The 25,238-nt window shown below is 43.2% G+C and overlaps 1 protein-coding gene across 1 annotated transcript in view; it reads right to left on the bottom strand.

Annotated features, from left to right (window-relative positions):
* LOC126484386 (synaptic vesicle glycoprotein 2A-like) overlaps nucleotides 1-25,238 on the bottom strand; it is a 187,428-nt gene that overhangs the window by 28,999 nt on the left and 133,191 nt on the right. Inside the window, exons 9-10 of the mRNA XM_050107880.1 lie at nucleotides 18,245-18,359; nucleotides 17,810-17,969 (exon numbers count right to left, since the gene is read on the bottom strand). Coding sequence (XP_049963837.1) covers nucleotides 17,810-17,969; nucleotides 18,245-18,359 — 275 coding nt within the window. The remainder of the gene's footprint in view (nucleotides 1-17,809; nucleotides 17,970-18,244; nucleotides 18,360-25,238) is intronic.

Below are 25,238 nucleotides of genomic sequence, written 5' to 3'. Positions count from 1 at the left end.
TAATTATACTATAGATTTGTCTTTTGCATTCACAAGAATTTTGTAAAGACAAAATTATTGCCATCTGAATTCCATCTGTGGTACTGAGAGAATCTGCTAACTGGGAAGTAAAGTGAAAGATTAACGATTAACTCCTAAGATAGTGGGTGCATTGCTGTCTCAGTGTTAGCCCCTCATGCAAGCACTAGTGTTGGATAGTCCAGCACCAGGGTACATAACTGGTACAATTGGTGAGCAGTAGACATATTCTTGCAGGCTGAGGAGAGTCTGACACTCAGTGCTCGTGGAGAACAGCTTCGACAAGCTGCACAACATTTAACTGAGCAATAACTTGCAAGCTGTAAAGTTGTTGGTTTGGCAAAGAGGTGTCACTGATATCAATGAAATTTTGTTCCAGCTATGCTGATACATGCTGTGCACTAAAGTAAATCAAGTTCCAACAAAGTCTACAGCATCATTTTGTTTATAAAGCATTGTCAAATAGTCGTTTTGCATGTGTTCCTTTAAAATGGATAAACAGGAACACTGTACCATCATAAAAATCTTGGAGTAGTTTAACGTAAAAAATAATATCTCAAAAGTTAATAGAAGGGCTATAGATAGTGTGCACCTTCTTCTCAGAACAGTTCTTGTTGTCGTCAATGTACAATCATTTAGTTGAGGTACTGAATGATTGATAATCACATAAAAGCTGCATTCAGATGAGTCCTCCTTCAGAGTTAAAAGAATGTACGTCCATTTGCATGTTTGTATCTAAAATCAAAGATTATGTAACTTACCAAATGAAAGTGTTGGTATGTTGGTAGACACACAAACAAACACAAAAAATTCAAGCTTTCGCAACCCACAGTTGCTTCATCAGGAAAGAGGGAAGGAGAGGGAAAGACGAAAGGATGTGGGTTTTAAGGGAGAGGGTAAGGAGTCATTCCAATCCTGGGAGCGGAAAGACTTACCTTGGGGGAAAAAAGGACAGGTATACACTCGCGCGCACACACACACACATCCATCCGCACATATACAGACACAAGCAGACATATGTAAAGGCAAAGAGTTTGTCCAGAGATGTCAGTCGAGGCAAAGATGTTGTTGAATGACAGGTGAGGTATGACCGGCGGCAACTTGAAATTAGCGGAGGTTGAAGCCTGGTGGGTAACGGGAAGAGAGGATATATTGAAGGGCAAGTTCCCATCTCCGGAGTTCTGATAGGTTGGTGTTATGTGCCTAGATGTGCTGGCTGTGCACCAAGGCATGTTTAGCCACAGGGTGATCCTCATTACCAACAAACACTGTCTGCCTGTGTCCACTCATGCGAATGGACAGTTTGTTGTTGGTCATTCCCACATAGAAAGCTTCACAGTGTAGGCAGGTCAGTTGGTAAATCACGTGGGTGCTTTCACACGTGGCTCTGCCTTTGATCGTGTACACCTTCCGTCTTAGAGGACTGGAGTAGGTGGTGGTGGGAGGGTGCATGGGACAGGTTTTACACCGGGGGTGGTTACAAGGGTAGGAGCCAGAGGGTAGGGAAGGTGGTTTGGGGATTTCATAGGGATGAACCAAGAGGTTACGAAGGTTAGGTGGACGGCGGAAAGACACTCTTGGTGGAGTGGGGAGGATTTCATGAAGGATGGATATCATTTCAGGGCTGGATTTGAGGAATTCGTATCCCTGCTGGAGAGCCACATTCAGTCCCGGAAAGTATCATGTCACAAGTGGGGCACTTTTGAGGTTCTTCTGTTGGAGGTTCTGGGTTGGAGGGGATGAGGAAGTGGCTCTGGTTATTTGCTTCTGTACCAGGTCAGGAGGGTAGTTGCGGGATGCGAAAGCTGTTTTCAGGTTGTTGGTGTAATGGTTCAGGGATTCAGGACTGGAGCAGATTCGTTTGCCACGAAGACCTAGGCTGTAGGGAAGGGACTGTTTGATATGGAATGGGTGGCAGCTGTCATAATGGAGGTACTGTTGCTTGTTGGTGGGTTTGATGTGGACGGATATGTGAAGCTGGCCATTGGGCAGATGGAGGTCAACGTCAAGGAAAGTGGCATGGGATTTGGAGTAGGACCAGGTGAATCTGATGGAACCAAAGGAGTTGAGGTTGGAGAGGAAATTCTGGAGTTCTTCTTCACTGTGAGTCCAGATCATGAAGATGTCATCAATAAATCTGTACCAAACTTTGGGTTGGCAGGCCTGGGTAACCAAGAAGGCTTCCTCTAAGTGACCCATAAATAGGTTGGCATACGAGGGGGCCATCCTGGTACCCATGGCTGTTCCCTTTAATTGTTGGTATGTCTGGCCTTCGAAAGGGAAGAAGTTGTGAGTCAGGATGAAGCTGGCTAAGGTAATGAGGAAAGAGGTTTTAGGTAGGGTGGCAGGTGACCGGCGGAAGGAAGCGCTCCATCGCAGCGAGACCCTGGACGTGCAGAATATTTGTGTATAAGGAAGTGGCATCAATGGTTACAAGGATGGTTTCCGGGGGTAACAGATTGGGTAAGGATTCCAGGCGTTCGAGAAAGTGGTTGGTGTCTTTGATGAAGGATGGGAGACTGCATGTAATGGGTTGAAGGTGTTGATCTACGTAGGCAGAGATACATTCTGTGGGGTCTTGGTAACCAGCTACAATGGGGTGGCCAGGATGATTGGGTTTGTGAATTTTAGGAAGTAGGTAGAAGGTAGGGGTGCAGGGTGTTGGTGGGGCCAGGAGGTTGGTGGAGTCAGGTGAAAGGTTTTGTAGGGGGCCTAAGGTTCTGAGGATTCCGTGAAGCTCCGCCTGGACATCAGGAATGGGGTTACCTTGGCAAACTTTGTATGTAGTGTTGTCTGAAAGCTGATGCAGTCCCTCAGCCACATACTCTCGACAATCAAGTACCACGGTCGTGGAACCCTTGTCCGCTGGAAGAATGACGATTGATCGGTCAGCCTTCAGATCACGGATAGCCTGGGCTTCAGATGTGGTGATGTTGGGAGTAGGATTAAGGTTTTTCAAGAAGGATTGAGAGGCAAGGCTGGAAGTGAGAAATTCCTGGAAGGTTTGGAGAGGGTGATTTTGAGGAAGAGGAGGTGGGTCCCACTGTGACGGAGGACGGAACTGTTCCAGGCAGGGTTCAATTTGGATAGTGTCTTGGGGTGTTGGATCATTAGGGGTAGGATTAGGATTATTTTTCTTCATGGCAAAGTGATATTTCCAGCAGAGAGTACGGGTGCAGGACAGTAAATCTTTGACGAGGGCTGTTTGGTTGAATCTGGGAGTAGGGCTGAAGGTGAGGCCTTTGGATAGGACAGAGGTTTCAGATTGGGAGAGAGGTTTGGAGGAAAGGTTAACTACTGAATTAGGGTGTTGTGGTTCCAGATTGTGTTGATTACAATTTTGAGGTTTTGCGGGGAGTGGAGCTGGAAGTGGGAGATTGAGTAGATGGGTAAGTTACATCATATTTGTTTTAAGATATATTTTTCCCACGTGGAATGTTTCCCTCTATTATATTCATTTGCTTGGTTACATTGTCATGGCTGGGTACATTATACCAGCACTCCAGCTCAGCTGGCTGTATCAGTTGTAATGGTGAGGGAAGAAAGTAGGTGGAGAGTGGGAGGAAGGATTGGGGGACGAGTGGCTGATAGCTTCGAGGGAGAGGCAGCAAGTGCACTGGATAGGAATGTGCCACTTGTGAGCTCACTCTGGAGGAGTCAGGGGGCTATGTGTGAGGCACTGTGGCATGGAAGAGTAGGCTGGGAGAGGGGAATGGAACAGATGAAGAGGGAGACTACCAAGAGAAGGGCACGAGTTCTCTATCTCCTCCATCCTCGTCCTGTCCACTCCTCGATGCCATTGTATTCTGGAATGCCAAAGTGTACTTTTTATTGATTGCCCTGTAAAGAATAAAACAATAACTTGCAAATACTATGCAAGTATTATGGGCAAACTGGATGACAAAAAATCAAGATGAGATCTGCTTAACAAATAGAAAAAAAACTGTTTTTCAGCAGTACAGTGCACCTGCCCACAAAGATGCTTTGGCAATAACTTGAGTAGATGGAAAATAATTTGAATCAAGTGAAAAGATTATGACAAATGTAGAATAGGTTTTTGCAGACCATTTGACAAAGAATAAAATATGCTGAAATGAAAGTGCATATTTGCCTAAGGAGAGCTGTCTCTTACTGAGAGGCTTTGAGTTTTCGGCATCCTCATATAATGTGGCAAAATTGCGTTGCAGAGAGGGTGCAGTATTTAGCAATAAATTGTCATTACACATGTCTGCTTTTATAAACCATGCCAATTGATTGCACAATTTCAATCTTTATGGAACTATTCTCATGCCCGTTGTAAGAAGTCACACCGTAACTTCAGAGTCTTCCTTATGTATGCTGTGCTACTATATCCATCAGGTGCCAAAATTGAGTCAAATATAAATTCAAAATTTCTCCCCAATAACAGAATAACAGATAGTTTGTGCACACTGAGAAGATAATATGAGTCACTTCCAGCTTCCCTCATCCATTTACTTGAGATGACATACAATATTCTCACCAGCATCTTTCTAATTCTAGAATACTGCTACATCTATGGCTATTACCTGCAAGCCTCCTTATGGTATGTGGCAGAGGATACTTTGTACACCACTGCCCCCACCTCCCCCCTTTGCTGCTCTATATGCAAAAGGTGTGTGGGAAGAATGAGTATTGGTAAATTTCCACTTTAGGGTGAATCCCTCTAACTTTAACTTCATGGTCTTCTTATGAGATATAAATAAGAGGAAGCAATATATTAGTTTGCTGTAGTAGGAATATACATTGTTGGAATTTTAACAGTAAACCAACTGGGAAACATGCCTCTTCTGTAGTGCCTTCCACTGGAATTGGGAGATCATGTTGATGACACGGATGCAGTTACTAAAAGAGCATATACAAACACATGGCTCGTCATTGGACACTCTCTCTTTCCTCTATTATTGATTCTTTCTGGCAATGGCACCAGACTGAGGAGCAATACTCAAGTGTCACTGAAACGAAGGTTTTTGTAAGCTACCTCCTTTTGGAGTGGACTAAACACCCAGAGGATTCTTCCAATGGATCTCAGTTGGGTCTCTGTCTTCTCTACAATTATGAGGAGCATCCACAAAGTAAGTTCCTACCGCATCCAGAGATGGCACCAGTAGTCAGATAGGAATGCGCATGTGCACGAATGAGGGGAGGTATGTGTGAACAATGCTGTTCAATTTCAGTCTTGTGATGGCAGTGGTTACTACACAGTGCTAGGATAAAATAGCTGCTCTGATACTGTCTCCCACCAACTGTGAGGTTTGTGCAGTTATCTGATTTCTGGGCACTCAGAAGCTGATTTTTGCATGCTCAGAAGCAATCTCCAGCAAACACCCACCACCAGTTGTGCCATGTGTACGTTCGTGACATTATGAATGACAGTACGGTCAGGTGACAGTGCCGGCAGTTCACAGAAGGATGAACCGATATTCAGATATGATGGAAAGATATGATGAACTATTGAACGAAATTGTCTTCCAGCGGCTTGAGTTTCATAAAGCGTGTGCAATATGGGTGCCAGGGAAACTGACAGATGAACACAAAACCAAACATGTGGCCGCAGCATTGACATTCCTACAGCGTTACTCGGAGGAAAGTAATAATTTCGTGATTGTATTGTCTTTGCGGATGAAACATAGATGTTGCATGCCACACCAGAAATGAAACACCATACATTGGCAGCATAGTGGCTCACCTGTCAAGGCCAAACTCAAGCAGACAGTCACTGTCAAAAAACTCACGTGCACTGTCTTCTGGGATTGATGTGTTGTCCTCCTGTGCAAGTTTTTATTGTGAAGGGAGTCCATAAATGCTGATTGGTATTGACAGACATTGCAAAATCTGAGGAGAGTGATCCAGAACAAGAGGCGTGGGGTATCAACAAGAGGCATTATGCTTGTTCATAACAATGCCAGACCCCCTACAGCCGACGCCACACGAAATGTGTCAAATCAGTTTGGATGGGAGATCTTGGGCCATCCATCCTACAGCCCCAAACTTACCCCAAGTGGCTATCATCTTTTTCATCTCATGAAGTGTTTTCTGGCAGAAAATGTTTTCACAATGATGCTGAGGTGCAAACTGAAATGACTTTGTGGTTCTGGACATTTGCGGCACACTCCTATGACACGGGCATATAATTGACGGTACACCGTTATGACAAATGCATCAACAATTGTGGTGACTATTGAGAAGTAGCCAGTGAATCTATGTAGATATTACAGTAAATACTTCTTACTTAGTGATGACTTTATTTTCTTTATCGGTCATTGGAGCTTACTTTCTGGACACACCTCATAGTTACACATGTTCACTCCACGTTAAATCCCTCTGTAAGCATATTTCCAGATATTTAATGGATGTGACTGCTTCCAGAGATTCTTCAGAAATTATGTAATTACACAATAAAACGTATTTCTGCCTATTTATGTGCAATAAATTACATTTGTTTATGTTGTGTATCAACTGCCAATTCTGCATCGTGTATGAGTCCTCTGCAGATCTTCGTGCCTTTTGCTCCAAGTTTCTAGCATTGTGCCCTGTCTATAAACAACTGCATCATACATGAATAGCCTCATGGAGCTTCCAACAGTGTCAGCTAGCTCATTATTATTAACAGTAATGTTCCTAAAAAACTCCCTCAGGAAACACCAAAACTTACTTTCACGTCTCACAAGATTTATCTCTGTTAAGAAAGACATTCTATTTTCTATTTACTAGGAACTCTTCAGTCTAGTAACAAAGATGTGCTGATATTCTGTACACTCATGTTTTATTCATAATGTGACAGTGTAGAATTGTATTGGTTGCCTTCCAGATGTCAACCTGGGCGCTGGTATCTGGGTCTCATGAACAGACAGAGCAAACTGGGTTTCACATGATGATTGTTCATGGAATCAATGTTGATTCCTACAGAGAAGATATTTGGAATCCAGAAAGGTCATAATATGTGAGCATACAATGAGTTCCATAAATCTGTAACACACTGATGTCAATGATACAGACTTATAACTATGTGTGTTTGTTTGATGACCCTTCTTGAAAATGGGAATGAGCTGCACTTTTTACCAATAACTTGGAACACTTTGTTTCCTAATGATCTAAGGTAAACAGGTGTTAGAAAAGAAACTGTACATAGATACTCTATGTACAATTGTATAGCATCTCATCAGGTCCAGTTGCCTTCCTTTGTTGAGCAATTTTATGAGGGTTGGAACTTAAATAGTGGCAGCTATTTATTCACAACCAATACAAAAGAGTTACATGTTTGCACCTGTTACTGTCCTTCAGAGTAGTCACCAGCATTGTGTAGATGTGTAGAACCTATTGCCAGTGATGTGGAAGGCATAGTATACCTTTAGCAGAGCCTGTTCTGTTGGTGGTGCGAATGGAGCGGTCTACTGCCTGTCAAATCTCCGGAACAGTTTTGAAGTGAATGCCATGAAGTGGTTCCTTCATCTTTGGAATCAAATCAAAGTCACAAGGACTTAAGTCACCAGTGACCAGCGTTGCTAAGGAAGGGGTGACACTTTCTGTGCAACCCACCCATCATTTTGCATGACAAAGTGCGGCTGCATACAGCGCAAGCTGTGGCTGCCCTGTCTGGTCGATGGGACTGGGAAGTACTGTATCATCCACCATACTTCCCGGACTTAAGTCCTTATGACTTTTATTTGATTCTGAAGATGAAGGAACCACTTCGTGGCATTTGCTTCAGAACTGTTCCAGAGATTCGACAGGCAGTAGACCGCTCCATTTGCACCACCAACCGAACAGGCTCTGCTAACGGTATACTACGCCTTCCACATTGCTGGCAACAGGTTCTACACAACGCTGGTGACTACTTTGAAGGACAGTAACAGGTGCAAACATGTAACTCTTTTGTATTGGTTGTGAATAAATAGCTGCCACTATTTAAGTTCCAACCCTCGTAGTTAATTTTTATAGTCCAGTCACTTACTTTTATATTTGTCATTATGGCATTCATGCACTGTTAAGAGGAGGAACCATTGTCTGATCTTCCTCAAAGAAAAGCATTTGGAAAAGAGAATTTAGTGTTTCTGCCTTTTCTCTGATATCCTCTGTTTCAATACCATTATGGTCACTGAGTGTCTTTACAGATGGCTTTGATCTGTTGTCTCTGAGGAGTAATTTGGGTTTCACTGTGGGCTCTTCATGAGCTATCAACTTCTGCATCTGGTGCAGAAGGCAATGGATGCAATAGACCACTAGGATTCTTTGGGGTTGTCTTCCTAGTCATATGCTGTGATTTCAACAACATGTGGCATGGCAGGTTCATCTTCAACTTTTTTAGTCAGTAGGTCCCAGTATCACTTGTCTGTGTCTATCACACATACCTAAAGGAGGAACATTTCAAGTGTGCATCAATATAGGATCTCTTCGGACCACACCATCACTGCTGTTGCACCATAATTGTCAGTTCTGGAGCTAATGCTCTATATTATATCCACAACTAACAAGTCAGCCAAGAACCACATGCAGCTCACACCATATGCAGACAACAGGTCTTTGCAGCACATAGGCTAATATGTCCTAAAGCCAACGAACTACCTGAGAAGTAATTTGGGTTTCACTGTGGGCACTCCATAAGCTATTAACTTCTGCAGATGCTGCAGAAGGTAACTGTTGCAACAGAACACTAGGAATTCTTTGGAGTTGTCTTCCTTGTCATATCCTGTGATTTCAAATTTGTTGGCCCTGAAGTGGCATCTGGCTTCCAACACACCAAAAGCCAATACACAGTCAACTGTTGTGAAATCCCAACTAACCTGTGATCTGTAAAAATTCATGGAAACCGGGTGGTATAGAGGAGAACAGTATGTTACCTAGGTGTCATGTTGGACACTTGGTTAACATGGTTCCCACACATACACAGACTGTAGCGGAAGGTGAAGGTGTTGTGTCACTTCAAATGCCTCTACCCATTGCCGTATACTACATCAACATTACCAGAACACCTTGGCATAATTGTGCATAGTGACTGGCACATTTCCTACCAAGGGACATCTCCAAACCACAACTGCAGCAAGTCATGCAGATGCAGCAAATCACAGGCACCCCATTGCTACAAAGTCCCATGAAAGTGGTATCAGTTTGAGGACCATCAGATCGGTCTGACGGAGGAGATAGAGAAGATCCAAAGAAGAGCGACGCGTTTCGTCACAGGGTTATTTGGTAACTGTGATAGCTTTACGGAGATGTTTAATAAACTCAAGTGACAGACTCTGCAAGAGAGGCGCTCTGCATCGCGGTGTAGCTTGCTCGCCAGGTTTCGAGAGGGTGCGTTTCTGGATGAGGTATCGAATATATTGCTTACCCGTACTTATACCTCCCGAGGAGATCACGAATGTAAAATTAGAGAGATTAGAGCGCGCACGGAGGCTTTCAGACAGTCGTTCTTCCCGCGAACCATACGCGACTGGAACAGGAAAGGGAGGTAATGACAGTGGCACGTAAAGTGCCCTCCGCCACACACCGTTGGGTGGCTTGCGGAGTATCAATGTAGATGTAGATGTAGATGTAGATCCTGGCACTTGAATATGAAAGCCACTGTGTTGCCAACAGAAGATGAACAGATCTGCTGGTAAGATAATAAGGATATGAAGGATAAAAGAGTCAAAGTGATCATTCCAACCGACAACCAACTGAAATGCACAAAGCATGGAGTGAACAAAATGGAAGAAGAGACTGTAAGGTTTCAGGCTTAATTGCAATCAGGGCATACAAAAGAAGGCCTTGCAAAGATTAAACAGTGTAAGTGATCAAACAGAGATGCACATGGTGAAACAGAAAGTTCTTGTATCACATACCAGTGAAGACAATGGCAAATGTATCAGTCTCCAAATTTTATTCTGTATACACTTCACCTGCTTGGCAGTATACCGAGCGAGGTGGCACAGTGGTTAGCACACTGGACTCGCATTCGGAAGGCCGACGGTTCAATCCCGCGTCCGGCCATCCTGATTAAGGTTTTCCGTGATTTCCCTAAATCTCTTCAGGCAAATACCAGGATGGTTCCTTTGAAAAGGGCACGGCCGACTTCGTTCCCTAATCTGAAGAGACCGATGACCTCGCAGTTTGGTCTCCTCCCCCAACACAACCCAACCCCCTTGGCAGTATCTTGTTAGCAAATGGGTTGCAATGCCTCTTGTGATTCATGACATGTGTGTACCCTCCATCACCAAACCCAGGTGATCTTTCATGGTTTAAACATTCAATGGCAATGTTCTAGTGGCCATGCTAATATGTATAACCAGTGATTTGCACTGAGTAGAGGAGCATGTAACACATTGTGGCTTCTGTACACCATAATGAATGGTTGGTCCTGGATGATATGATTGTCCATTAATTGTTCTTATCAATCATTGGAATGGAGAGTGATTTGCTTTACTGTAACCCTTCTATCCATGGCTGTTTCTCACTTACATCTGAAAGTGTCACATGCAAGCACATTTTCCAGGTAGTCCTATGAGTGGTACCAATGTTTCTGGCCTAGTTTCACTTTGGCTTGCAGCACTACATATTTCATGGCATAAGACATGACAAAATATATATTTAACACCCTCTCACTAATCTTTACACCTGTTGACAACATTGTCTTTCCATGGTCATTAACAGGTGGCCATGGTTTTCACACTTGACACAATGTTGTGAAAAAAGCCAAGCACCTGCATGACATCAGAAAGTGTCCCACACATCTGGTACTCACAATCAACTGAGCTATGATAACAAGTCTTGCCACCAGTTCTGTACCTGACTGTCACATCCTCTACAAGGTGTGATGGCATCTCAGTCGATTGATATGTTGAAGTATACTATTCAGCAAGGGGAAAGCAGCAGGTATTGTTAATTCAGTTTCTTTATGAGTGTACTTGTTAAATGGATAGTGGTGTGGAAGTAGGGTACTAAGGTGTACTAGAACCACTACCAAATGTTGTATGACATGGTTATACATGAATTGTTTTATTGCGTAGAGTGAATTTACTGAGCTTCTGCACTATTACAACTTCAAGAATGCATTACTCATCTCTTCCAAAGGTCCTCTCCTTGGGATGTCACAGAGATTTTGACCTGTCAAAGCTCTCAATGTTCCCACAGAGTCTCCACAGGGAGTGCGGAGCATTTTGGGTTGAATTGATGGTGAATGATGGGCAAGATCGCCAGACTGACTGCGATGTGGCAGGTGCGTGAGCGAGACACAATGAGACTGTTCCTCACTAAAGCGTGTGTTGGATCGCTGCCATACTACAGTGGTAAGCTCATGTGGGGCCTCCAGCACGCACAGGTATTCGTTGTGTGCCACGAAAGGGGAGTTACGTGTTGGCAAACAGCATACAAGTGATATTGCACCAGGTGTCTGATGTGGCCATAACACCATTCAGAGATGATGTCAGGCGCAGGTGACAGCAACAGTAGCTCTGTGAGCAGCTGATATGTCATGCTGGTAGCAGAGGCAAGGCTGTTGAAATTGCTGTAGTCTCTTTGTCTAGGTTGGAATTTGTGGTCAAATGTCCATCAGGAGTGCAAAGTTGTCATCCTGCAGAACCCACACTGGTTTGAACCTCGCAAGCAACGCAGTTGTTGGTGTGCTGTGCACTAGTACTTTGAATGTCTATTTGCCACAGAACAGCACTTTGTGAGGCTTTTTGTGTGGTGGTTGGAAGACTGGGTGTATGGTGTCATCATGTACGATGGTCACTCCAAAAGAAATGCACACTATTTTTTTTTTTTTAAATCCATCTTTTATTCTACACATTTGAAAATTTTACAGTGTGTAGATACATGCTTTAGGAACAATATTTTCATTTCTCCACATATTTTCCATCCTTCTCAACTGCCTTATGTCATCTTGGAACCAGCGCCAGTATACCCGCACGGTAAAATTCTGGACCAACCTGTTGGAGCCACTGTTTGGCAGTGTGCATAAGGGAGTCGTCATTTTCAAACCTTGTTCCATGAAGAGAGTCTTTCAGTTTCCCAAAGAGATGATAGTTACATGGAGCCAGGTCAGGACTGTAAGGCGAATGTTTCTGTGTTGTCCATCCGAGTTTTGTGATCGCTTCCATGGTTTTTTGACTGACATGTGTCCGTGCATTGTCGTGCAACAGCAAACCATCCTGCTTTTGCTGATGTGGTCGAACACGACTCAGTCAAGCTTGAAGTTTCTTCAGTGTCGTCACAAATGCATCAGAATTTATGGTGGTTCCACTTGGCATCATGCCCACAAGCGAGAGTCCTTCCGAATCGAAAAACACCGTAGCCATAACTTTTCCAGCAGAAGGTGTGGTTTTGAATATTTTTTTTCTTGGGTGAATTTGCATGATGCCACTCCATTGATTGCCTCTTCGTCTCTGGTGAAAAATGATGGAGCCATGTTTCATCACCTGTCACCAATTCTTCCAAGAAATTCATCTCCGCCATTCTCATACTGTTCCAAAAGTTTGCTGCATACTGTTTTTCTTGTTTCTTTGTGAGCCACTGCCAACATCCTGGGAACCCACCTGGCACAAGCCTTTTTTAATGCCAACAGTTTCAGTATTCTGCAAACACTTCCTTCCCCTATCCCAACATAGCATGACAATTCGTTCACTGTGGTGCATCTGTCAGCAGTCACAAATTTGTTAACTCTCTACACATTGTCTGGACTGTGTGCAGTACAAGGCCTGCTGCTGCAAGGACAATCCTCAATATTGCCGTGCCCGCCTTCATCACATAACCTGCTTGTCCACTGACTAACTGTACTGCCATCGACAGCAGCATCTTCATACACCTTTTTCAACCTCTTCTGGATGTTTCCCACTGTCTCGTTTTCACAGCACAGGAAGACATGGTGTGACAGCGCCACTCATAGGAACAGGTTGAACTAAGTTTGAAAACAAGTGGGAAGGATGTATCTACACACTGTAAAACTTTCACACATGCAGAATGAAAACAGTATTTTTACAAAAATAGTGTGCATTTCTTTTGGAGTGACGCTCACATCATTATAAACTAACAACAGTGGAGGTCCTTATGAACAACAACTTTTGTTGCATGTGTGGCATGTTGGTAACATATACATGTTCTGAATATGCCTATGAACCTGGTCCACTAATGTCAGCAGGCCAGTGTGTGTTGCTTCAAATGTAGGCTGCACAAACTCCGTGGGAAGCAATAGGATTTCACTGTGTAAGATCTCAGCAAGTGATGCTTGGAGGTGATCTTTATGTGTCGACCGAATGCCGAGTAGCAACCGTAGCAATGCCTTGCACCAGGGCCTACTGTGGCACATCAGAGCTGCTTTTGGAATCCTGTGCCACCTCTCAACAAGCACATTGCTTCGGAGATGGTAAGATGTGGCATGTATGCAACTGGTACCACACAGGTGGCACAGGGCTGTGAAGAGGAAGGACTCAAACTATGAGCCCTGGTTTGTGGTGATCTGTTCTGGAATTCCAAAGTGCACGATCCACATTTCTGTATAGGTGTGCTTCCCATTACATACTGAGCGGCACAATGGTGCAAATCCTATCTTGGGACGCATCACACAGCAGTGTTAGCTTGATATTGGGTAAGATTCGACATCTGATCCAAAGACTGGTCATTGTATCTGTCATGAGATCGTCGATGGAAGGGTTGTTTGCTCGCTCTGCAGCTGTAAGTTCATAGTTGTATTATAATGAAATTTCACTGATCCATGAGATTGTCTTACACTCTCATGAGCGTTTGATGTAACCAGCACCTGTGAGGATAAGGACTGTGATTATGTTCTCTGCCCCTTGGATGTGGTGGACATCAGTAGTGCACTGTGAAATGACGTCTAAGTGGTGCAAACAGTGTGTACTGAAGTCTTGAAGTGTGTTCTTGATTGCGTCCACAAGTGCCTTTTGGTCAGTGTAAACCATTATGTTGCATCCTTCGATGTCCTCTCAAAAATTTTTGATCATTGCGTATATCGTGATCACCTCGCAATTGAAGGCAGACCTCTTAGACTGTGTAGGTGTGAGCTTCTTGGGGAAGAATGTAAGTGGTTGCGGTTTGTTGTCGATGATTTGCTCCATGAAGGCCCCCACTGTGGTGTTGCTAGCATCTGTGGTAATGGTGAGTCTCGTGTTCAGGTCGGGATGGGCTGGGGTGGCAGCATCCGGAATACTTCTTTCACGCTTGCCACCCATTCGACCTTTCCCTTGGCAAATTGTCATTTTCAGCTGACACATCTGTCAGCAGCAGTAGCAGCTGTGTGTGGTAAGTTGCATGGGTAAACAATTAGTGTGCGAAGGAACCAATGTAGGTCACAGTACACCTCTGGTAGAGGCAGGACCTGGAATATACATACGCTGAAGTTGAAGCTTAGCCTTGTTAATGAAAACACCTTCTTCACAGAGAGTGGCTAAGACCTGCTCTAAATGAACCAAGTGGTCTTTGAGATAGTTGGAGTAAATCAAAATGTTGTCTAAATACCTGTAGCTGTTGGGGACTCAGGGGAGAAGCCCATCAATGAATCACTGCCATGTTTGGGCTGCAGTCTTCAAGTCAAACAGCTTATACAGGTACTCAAAGAGTCCAAATGGCATAATGATGGTAGTTTTTGAAATGTCGTGTAAGTACATCAGAACCTGCGGGTATGTGAGTTTACAGTTGATGACAGTGAATAATGTGGCATCAAGTGTGTAAGTAAAATCTTGTGTGTTGGGAACTGATAGTAGTCATGAACTGTCCTGAAATTAAGGCCCCCGTAATCACCACAGAGCCTTAAGGTATCATGTTTTTTTCTGTACAAGTTTGATCTCAGAGGCTGTCTGACGGTCGCACGATCCCCGCTTGGAGCAGTTCGTAGGCAACATTCTTTGCAATCTGCAGATCTGCTGGATAGAAAGGGCACGGTTTTTGACAGCTGGGCAGAAGTTCTTTTGTAATGAAGTGGAATGCTGTACCTTTGACCATGCATGTTGTTAATACTGCACATTGCCTTACACTGATGTGGGCATGACTGTTGTCTTGTGGTGGTGGGGCAGCTCCTTTGTCATGAGCATTTGATGTAACCAGCTGCTGTGAGAATAAGGACTGCTGATGGTCACACACTGATGTAACTGCTGCAGCAATGTTTTCGACACAGCACGTAAGCAAAGAATTCTCGTGTCATAGATTTTGTGATTGTGACTGACATTTGAAAATTCATTGATGTGCCATTAGGATTTAGGTTTACTGTGTGAGTGCAGTCATGGAAGGTTTCAGCACAGAAGTTATTGAAAATGTGACATTCTGTAGGGTCATGTCAGTTTGTAGATGGGAACAGTGTGATGACACCATCCGAATGATATACTGTCATATGCTGTGTGAGCAAGGTTTGCACAAATCCAGCAAAAGTTGACTGGAATATAGAAAGTCAATTCCCAAGACTGACTGTGTGATGTCAATTACACACAAGGCCCCCTGAAGATTGTTGCTAGGCAAACAGTGACTGATGTCATGCTGTATACCTGGATCTCAGTGTCAGTAGCTGAATGTGGGTATAAGGTCAACATTGGATGAAACTTGCTGTGCTAATGATGGGAGTGAGCTAATGTCTGAGACCATATCCAATAAAAAATACATTTGGGTGGTGAGGTCAAGGACGAAGAGACATACACACAGTGCTGTTGGTGGAGTCTCCTTTATCTGTGTGATACCAGAGTGACAGAGATGAGTTTAGTCATAAAGACAAGTCAGACCATCTGAATTGGTCAGTGGCTGGCATTTGGGTAGTATCTGCAGAGGGCCTGGCACTTATGTGCGGCTTGTCCGAACTGGTGATGAAACCGACAGACTGAAGGTTCAGCTCCGGTCATATCTGTTAATGTGGCAGCTGCCTGCTGTGAAGGCATTTGTGGTTTAGATGGGTGTGGCACTGGCAGGGGGTGCCATGTGGCACTGCCTTCTTAATTAGCTGTTGCAGAAGTTTGGCAAACTTCAGGTGGTGTGGGGTGCACCATTTACTGTGCCAAGTGCGGGGCATTTGAGCACTATTTGTTACTGATGTGGTTACTATTCATGACTGAGGACAGATAGTTCACAAGCAGGAGTCGCTGCTCAAGTATTTTTGCAGCACGCATTATCATGGCGAGCTGCTGGTCCGTCGCCAGGTTGATGAGCCACAGGGTCCACAGAGCTGTGTCGGATAGTAGGTTAGTACTAATGCTAATTCGTAGATGGCAACGATACTGTGAAGGTTTGTCAAGTTGTGAATGCTGACCATACAGTGCCTCACAAAGTTGTTGTTCAGAAAGGCAGGAAAGTTGGTGTAGGAAGGCTGTTTTAGCTTAGCAGTCTTGTACTTGTTCATCTGTGGATGTGCCAGGATGATATTGCTGATCAGCTCTGCCTGTTTGCCCAGATGACAGAGTATATTTACATATTTTGGGGTGTCATCGAAGATTTTGGATGATTTGAAAACACTTTTAGCAGTGGCAAACCACAGTGCTGGGCGATCTTTGTCAAATGGAGGCTGTGTGGGGTAGTTAACACTCTGCGAATGTGAACTTGTGGGACCCATGTGTGTGAGTTTAGTGCAGGTGATGATGTCACCACTGATTGCTCTTAAAATGCCCCCTGGTGTGGCATTATGAGATGTGACAGTCCGAGGTGATGGCACATGGGTGGCACGAGCCTGGTGGGAATATTACTCAGAGAGCTTTGGGTTTGTGCAGCACTGGTTGTCAGAGAAGTAACTTGTGTGCCCTGGTTGGTATTCATCATGTGGGATAGTGTGGTTACTGGCCAGTAAAACTGATGCACAACTGGTTGCGGCAATGCGGAATGTGGGTGCTAGTATCCGGAACATGATGCGGTAGCAGCGGGTGGCACAAAACCAGCAATTGTACCATATTATGGTAGGCAATAACACATTAAATTGTTTGTGGGGACATGGACTGATCTGATCTGTGGTGAACTGCTGTGTAGTATAGTCAAGCTGACAGTGGTCCACAATGCGCAACTGGTTGGGTGGTAACGGGATGCAGTTGTTTGTAATTCAAGTGTAGCACGGCAGACACAGGTAGCAAGACACTGGCACATGAACTGTGTTGGATGGCACACTGATTTGTCACACTGTTCAAGTGAACATCATCCACAACACAGTGTAATAAGCATGTGGCACATGGTAAGATGGCTGCTGATTGTTTGTTTAACACATTGGGTCATGCTGATGTGGAGTGCGGGTGCTTGTATCCAGTATGTGGCACAGAGGACATGGAAGGCACAAGATTTATACATGATGTATAGTGCGGGTGATTCAAACACCTTTCTATCAGGTTGCTGTAGAATGTGTTTACCACATTGTCGTGGTGCGATCCAAATGAATATCACTGAACAGAGAAATGTCGCATGTCCAGAGGAAAATGCAGGGTCACCAATGTGGAACTGTGGTAGTAAACAATAATAGGACCACTACCGAATGATGTATGACACAGTTATACATGAATCATTTTATTGCATAGGATGAATTGACCAAGCTTCCACACCGTTACAACTTCAAGAATGCACTGCACAACTCCTCAAAAGACAGTCTCCTTGGGACTTCAGTGATGTTTCAATCTCTTTAAACTCTTGATGTCCCCACAGGGGCATGAGAAAGGTCACTGATTAGTTGTAGATGTTGTACATGTGCCAAAAGAAGTAGTTTAATTCATTTAGAATTTTAGTGTTCAGACTGTCAATGAATAGAGAGAAAAACACACAAGAAAATACAAAAATAAGAAAGTTCACTGTGATGTACAGTAGCTAGCAAACTGTATTACATTACCTGATGCTTGTTGGGAACATGTCCACAATAGTGGCTAAACTTGTATTTTGGCTCACACTGCAAAATGACACAAAGAGAGCCAAGCAGGCCAAGGTAGATGAGGGGCTGTAAGTCCAGTAAGCTGACATTAAACATACTGCAGCTCCAACATAAGCTATCACTACAAAAGAAAATATCATTAATCGGTGTGATATGGAGAAAACACTCTTGTTATAATAACTAACAGAGATTAATTTATATATATTAAAATAAGTCTGATACTTTTTAGTTATACAAACAGAATGCAGATTTAATTTATTTTCGTTTATGAGTCTGCTTTTGTTCCACAAATAACTCAAGCTCTTTTATGAGTTTGAAGTATTTGTGAAACTAATTAACATGTCATCTCAAAATTAAATGGGTTTAACCCTCTAAAGAAAAGTCTATGGTACTCACCCATGGTAATTTTTTTCCCAAGATATTTAACAATGGAACTCGCAAGAAGGAAACAGATACTCTGAGAACTCGCAACAATAATGTTGTTTACATAAACAGTATTTTTGAGCATACCCTGAGAAAAGAGAAAAGAGTCAGAAAAATTAAGATGTTGGTGCCAAAAGTAACAGTGCAAAGCAAACTCGAGTAACAAAGTTTTTGTAGGAAAGGAGAAGGTAGATGTACATTTATAAGCATTTATATGCCATGAATCTCATCAAGAAGTAGAATGTCCATGATAAAACATTACTCCAGAATAAACAAATATAAAATTAACCTGGAAAAGATTTCTCCTGTTTGCTACAGTAACCATAAGCAAGTGGAATATACTGACTTTTGATTGTAAACATCATGTGTCTCAAATAGGAATTCTCTTTTATTAATGTTGTGGACTACTTTCACAGCTCTTTTCTGTAATATAAAGCCCTTATCATTATTCCCATCAGCAGTATGCCAGGTCATGAGCAGTAGATATCAATAGTGGAACTGACAGCAGCTGGAACACAGAGTTCATTACAAACTTGTGTGTATAAGTGTAGAGCCATGCCTGAGAGCCATGGCAGTGGCTAGAGTTAGGGAATCAGCTTGCAGATAACCAGTCCGACATGTTAACTACTGGAATCAGGGTATGAGAAGAATAGTGAGCAAAGTGAACTGGTGCTAATGTCCATCAGCATCACCTAATGGTAAGCTGACACAGCTAGAAAAGTGCCTTCGTATGTGGGGTTGCTTTGTTCTATGAAAAGCTGAAACAGTCATCTTGTTGACTGCTATGAGGTGAAGATTGAGGCACTGGTTGAGGTCAGTGCTGGGGACACCAACAGATCATGTATAAGGTGGAGGCACATCATTTGTGGGAGTTTAGTTAGCTGTGAGACAGTCAGTTGGAGGAACTTTGTGTAGGTTAGACCCTGGGTCAGGAATCACAAGTTGCTCTGTTTCTGTCACTGAACATGCAGCCTAGTGTACTTCCTCCATGGGAGCATTTGCTCAGGAAAACATGAAAGATTGTTAATCACTTATTGAATTGTTGTTTGTATTTCCTTGAATGTTGCATAATCATCAGAAATATTCAATTAGGCAATACCACTGATAGCTCATTGGATGGACCTGCCAAGCAATGTTCAGACCACTTGCTGGATGCAACAGATATAGTTTTATGGTGTTAAATCTTAAGTTGTTCACGAATTAGCATGGTGTTGTTTGCAGTTTCACTATGCAGCAACTGTGTCCTATTAATTATTGGAATAGGATCCAATTCCTTTTGAAATATCAGACCTATTCAGCCTGACATCAAGCAAAAGATCAGAACAGCTCTGAGAATCCTTTTTAATTGAACAACACATTATGCAAGCTAGCAGCAGGAGCAGAGCAAATGGGAGAGGAAAGAAGGTAGAAGAAGAAGGTGGGACGAGTCCTACAGATAGAAGGCGGTCAGAAATGTTGCAGTGCAGCAGCAGCAGATGGCAGTGCAAGGACGTGGACGACTGTTAGCAGCAGACGATGCTCAGCAGCGGACGGTGCACAGCAGCACTGAGACTTTACACGGTGAATGAAGCAGCTTAGTAGGCGCATCACGTAACAGAGATCGTAGTTTGTGTAATGGCACTGATGCATGGGAGTAACCCAGTAGGCAATTTGTTAGTTTGTCTGAAACACTTAAAACAGCAGTCATTCAATCACAATAATAATATTTTAAATGAGTTTACCAACCACTGCAATATTACATTTAAGCTTGTAAATCCAGTGCAGCATGAAACTTTATAGAAATTTGTGGAACTGTAATAACTGCCTCTGTGTGAAGCAAGTTGATAGTGAGAATTTTAAGTGCCACTTGGTGAGATATGCATGTCATTCTAGTAGAAAATTATGCCATTACAAGAATGTTAGCAAATTATACATGCAAAATGTTAATGAGTTGGCAGAAATGCAGGGAACGCATAGCACAGTGGGGCTCACACCCAGGTGCAATGTGTCATCACCTGAGGTACAATGCCAGAGTCAAAGCTACCAGGTAGCCTTATGCTCTTGTGGAAACTAAATAGAGCTATGTTGATGCAAGGGATTTATGACAATACAATAGAGACAATAGTGTGCGTGCTCAAGGAACAGTGACACTGGCAGAAGCAGTAGATGTCACTACAATGGAGGAAACTGTGACAGCTTTGGTAAGAGAGAATACAGGGTGTCCCAGGAGGAATGGCCAATATTCAGGGATATGACAGGAATGGCCATTTGAAGCAAAAAAATTCGAGTAAACATAGCCTCTAAAATGCATATCTTAAGATCTATGAGCACTTCTTTATCTCTGATTCTGTGAAACAAATCTCTTCTACTGCAAACTCTTTTCTTTCTATATTTTGAGCAGTGGTGGTATGGACTAAAACAAGGAAAAAATGTCCAATAAATGTGGGCTCTAAGTTGCATACCTTAAGAGGTATGAACATTTATTCATATTTGCTACTGTGGAACACATGTCTTCTACTGAAGAAGTTCTCATAGATTGTGGATAATTTCTGAAATCATGATTCCTGCATTGTATTATATAAATTATGTAACGTCTGATATATAGACCCTGTGCAAAGTAAGTTACTAGTGTTTGATGTTTAAAATTCCTCAACATTTTCTGGTGCCAAAATCCAAGATGCAGTGACATGAACAGGAACATTCAGGATCACAGGGATGTCAAAGACACACCAATTGAGCGCACACTGATTCCGAGTGACTACATGGCAAATACATGTTAGGATCTCTTCTTCGCACATAATGCACAATGTGCAACTCCATCTAAGTCATTCATGCATTGGGGCATTAGGTATATCTGTATTCATTACTGGAACATACTACATTACTCCCTGCTTACTAGCAGCTGAAGTAATAGTTGATCATAATGCAGGAGGATAACTGATTTCGTAACAAGCATAATTGACCTCTAAAGAGAAGGTCAATATGGAAGTTTACAGAGTACTATCACAGATCATGGCCACGGCCATTGAAACAGCAGATTGTCTTTGCAAGATAAGAAATAGATGAGGGACACAGTGTTCCAATGTTACTCGCATCATTAGCCAAACAAATTCATTTAATGATTCTGTGCCCAGAAATGAGGTGGCACATGTTAGCAGTCACATGTACTTTAGCTAATCTGCTAACCTTGGATAACATTATTCAAGACTTACTCAACGAAATAGAGTATGAAGTTCATGTATCAGCATGCAAAGATACACAAACCTGGCAAACCAAGTGATCCTGATGGCAAAACACAATACTGAGGGAAAAATTTCGTACATCGTGGCCATTAGGATGACTTCAGAGGTTTCTACGCAGTCATGTAACAGTATTTTAGTACTATATATTAGGCTAGAGCCATTCTCCAGTGGCATTGATCATTGGATTCGCTTTTGGGAACATTGTCAATTGTCAAGCACTTGTTTTTTAGAGGTTACCTTGAGGGGTAACCCAAGAGTTTGATAGAAGGTACTGCTGTAAATTCAGCTTTCTGTGAGCACACTAAATTTTACATACATATTATGGTGACAGGGATAAAAATATTCAGGCAAATCTTGATCATCTGAAAGCCATGTTATATGTAACATCTGACTCCCTGGGCTCTACAGGTGCTAGGGGAGAACTAGAACACTATGGTCAAGTGTTAGTACCCAAAATATTTTACACTTTCCCAGAGGACATATTTTGGCACTGAAAGGGTACTATTGTCAGAAGGAAACATTCTGAAAATAATGGAATTCTTGTCAGAAGAGGTAGGTGGGGTGCTGACAGCACAAGCATTCAAGGAGAAACAGATAGATTAACTAGCACTGTACCACCTATGGCAGCACCTCAACATTCACTCTAAGCCAGGACATAAATTACCTGAGTCAGTACGGGAGGCAGAAGAATACCACGGGTTTTGCGAGCAGCGTGGTCACCAGACACAAGATTGCAAGACAGTAAAGAATACTCACAATTGCCTCAAGCTTTTGGGATCCAGTAATACATACTTTCTTTGCCTTAAGCAGACTCATACAGCAAAAGACTCCAGGAAGAAAGGAAAAGCATTTTGTCTCTTTTGAAGGAAAGGTCATCACAAGTTGGTCTGCACAAATTCAGAACATTCTGCTCTGTTAGTTACTTCTGTCGAGCACAGTTTCACCAGCAGTGTGAACACTGGATATCTGGGACACACACACACACACACACACACACACTCACACACACACACACACACACACACACCTTCAGACATCTCATGTGTACGTAAAAGGGCCCACCAGAGTAGGTAGACTCACTTGATGCATTCTAGATGGTATCAGCCAATCTAATTTTATCAGTAACAATATTATGAGAAGGAAAGTTGCTACTCACCATATAGCGGAGATGCTGAGTCGCAGATAGGCACAACAAAAAGATTTTCACACTTAAATCGTTTGGCCAATGGCCTTTGTCAACAATAGACACACACATGCACACACACTCACGCTGACGCAACTCACACACACGTCTGCAGTCTCAGGCAATTGAAACCACCCTGCGAGCAGCAGCACCAGTGCACGATGTTAGTGGAGACTGGGTGGAAAGGAGGAAGCTGGGGCTGGGAGGTGGAGGGATAGTATGGTGGCATATAATACAATGCAGGAATCATGATTTCAGAAGTGCTGCAGGTTGGGTGGCGGGCTGGGGAGAGGTGGGGAGGGAGGGGGGAGGGGAGGTAGTGGAAAAGCAAAGAAATTGAGGGAAATAAATTCCAGCACTACATAGCCGTCATTCCACCACCACACCCAGTCTTTTTTATTTATTTTGTTTTATTTAGTTTATTTATTTATTTCTCTCCTTTTCCACTACTCCCCCCCCCCCCCTCCCTCTACCCTGCCCACCACCCAACCTGCAGCACTTCACTGTCTGCCATCCCCACCATACTATTCCCCCACTTCCCTGCCCCAGCCTCCTCCTTTCCCCCACCCAGTCACCATCCCATCATGCACTGGTGCTGCTGCTCACAGTGTGGTTTCAGTTGCCTGAGACTGCAGTCATGCTTGTGAGTCGCATTTGCGTGAGTGTCTGTGTGAGTATGTGTGTCTATTGTTGACAAAGGCCATTGACTGAAAGCTTTAAGTGTGAAAATCGTGTTGTTGTGCCTATCTGCAACTCAGCATCTCCACTATATGGTCAGTAGCAACTTTCCTTCTCATGATATTGTTACATTCCATCCTGGATTTTCCATTGTTTAATTTTATCAGTAGGTTGTTGACCATAACTTAAAGAGCCATGCTCACATTGAGTTTACTGCATTTGAGAGTTTTCATTCCTGAAAGGGAATGTGGCAGCCAGTATCAGAAGAATTCAAAACCAAACACATTACTAATTTCCAACTGGCCAGTCCAGCAGAAGCATATGATGATCTTCCCATCGAGTTACTAATCAGCACAGATCTTTACTGGAGAATTGTTCAGAACACTACACCAATACGCATCTCTCAACCTCTAGCCTTACTATCTTTGAAATTCGGATGCATTCTTAGAAGATACCACTTAAGGATTTCTGCAGAGCGATCTATCAGTAACCTTGTCAACCTGCCATGCACTCAAGCATTTGACAACATAGTCAAGAACTTTTTGGATATAGTGGCAGTACAGAAATGCAAAGATCAAGATCCCACCACGAGTGTGAAAGATTCAGAATTTTTCGAGGAATTTCACGTGGTTACCGTCATCGCTGGCGGCGCAGTGTACCTGTGTATCGCAGTTTGAAGGCGATTGATATTGACTTGGCTGGTCAGTTTAATTGCACATTGAGAAATATACACTTGACCCAGTCAAGGGCAACTGTAGATGGCACACCACGAATGTCAACTCTGAACGTTTCACTGTCTCCTCTTAATACACAAGTAAACGGTTCCTCATATGGTGGTTGAAGTGGTTTGTGAACAGACTCATTGCATAAAAATACATGTGCGCAGCTGTCTAAGTCTGCACAAATGAATGGACATCATCAAGTTTGCTCTCTGGGAAAGACAGGCTGAAGCTGGCTTATAAGTGTTCTCAATTTAACACCAAATTCCAAAGACGCTACATTGTCATCTGTCCCATCAAGCATGCATTCTGCCAGCAGTTGTAATATTTGACCATAGAGGAGTTCAGCTGCTATGGCCAGAAAATAACTCTTGAAAGATGTTCGCAACCCACAGAGGACAACAGGCTGTGCCTCAGTCCACTTCTGCGCAGCATAACACCATAGAGCTGACTTGAGCTGCTGATGTAGGCACTCAACTGTGCCGTTTTCCACAGGGTGAAATGCGTATGCATTTAATGCATAGTAACGTTGACAGTGTCTTGTAAAGATATGCTTCAAACTGACATCCTCGGTCAATAGTGATGCGTAAAAGCATGCCAAATCGAGCGATCCACCCATGAAAGAATGTCTGTACTACCATTTCTGCTGTGATATCTGTCACTGCCAATGCTTCTGGCCACTTCACGAGTCGGTCCTCTACTGTGAGACAGAACCTGTAGCCTTAAAAAATGATGAGATGTCCTAAAATGTCAGAGCGGACATTTTCAAATCATTGATTAGGCGGTAAAAATGCACCCAGTGCATCTGAAAATTCAGATAATCCAAAAAGTGTAGTGACAGATGTTTTAGGCACATCCTCCATTGCTACAGGTATCTGATAATGTGCATTATCATGGAAAAGATCATCTTATCGTGCACACTGATGGAGAAATCCTCAGTATGTGATACGGGATACTGATTCGAAATGGTCCTTGGGTTTAACTGGTGGTAGTCACCACACGGATGCCAACCATTGATCTTCTTTGGAATGATGTGCAACAGGGCTGCCCAGCTCCTAACTTGAAGATCAAGATACACCTTCTGCTAACATACTGTGAAATTCCTGCTTAACTATTTTTAGCTTTTCAGGTGCCAGAGGCCTTAGGACAGCCATAGTAGGTGAGCC

Source organism: Schistocerca serialis, chromosome 6, assembly GCF_023864345.2.
Source record: "Schistocerca serialis cubense isolate TAMUIC-IGC-003099 chromosome 6, iqSchSeri2.2, whole genome shotgun sequence".
Taxonomy (NCBI): Eukaryota; Metazoa; Arthropoda; class Insecta; order Orthoptera; family Acrididae; genus Schistocerca; species Schistocerca serialis.
Note: the sequence above shows the minus strand (reverse complement) of the source record. Positions and strands in the feature narration are given on the sequence as shown.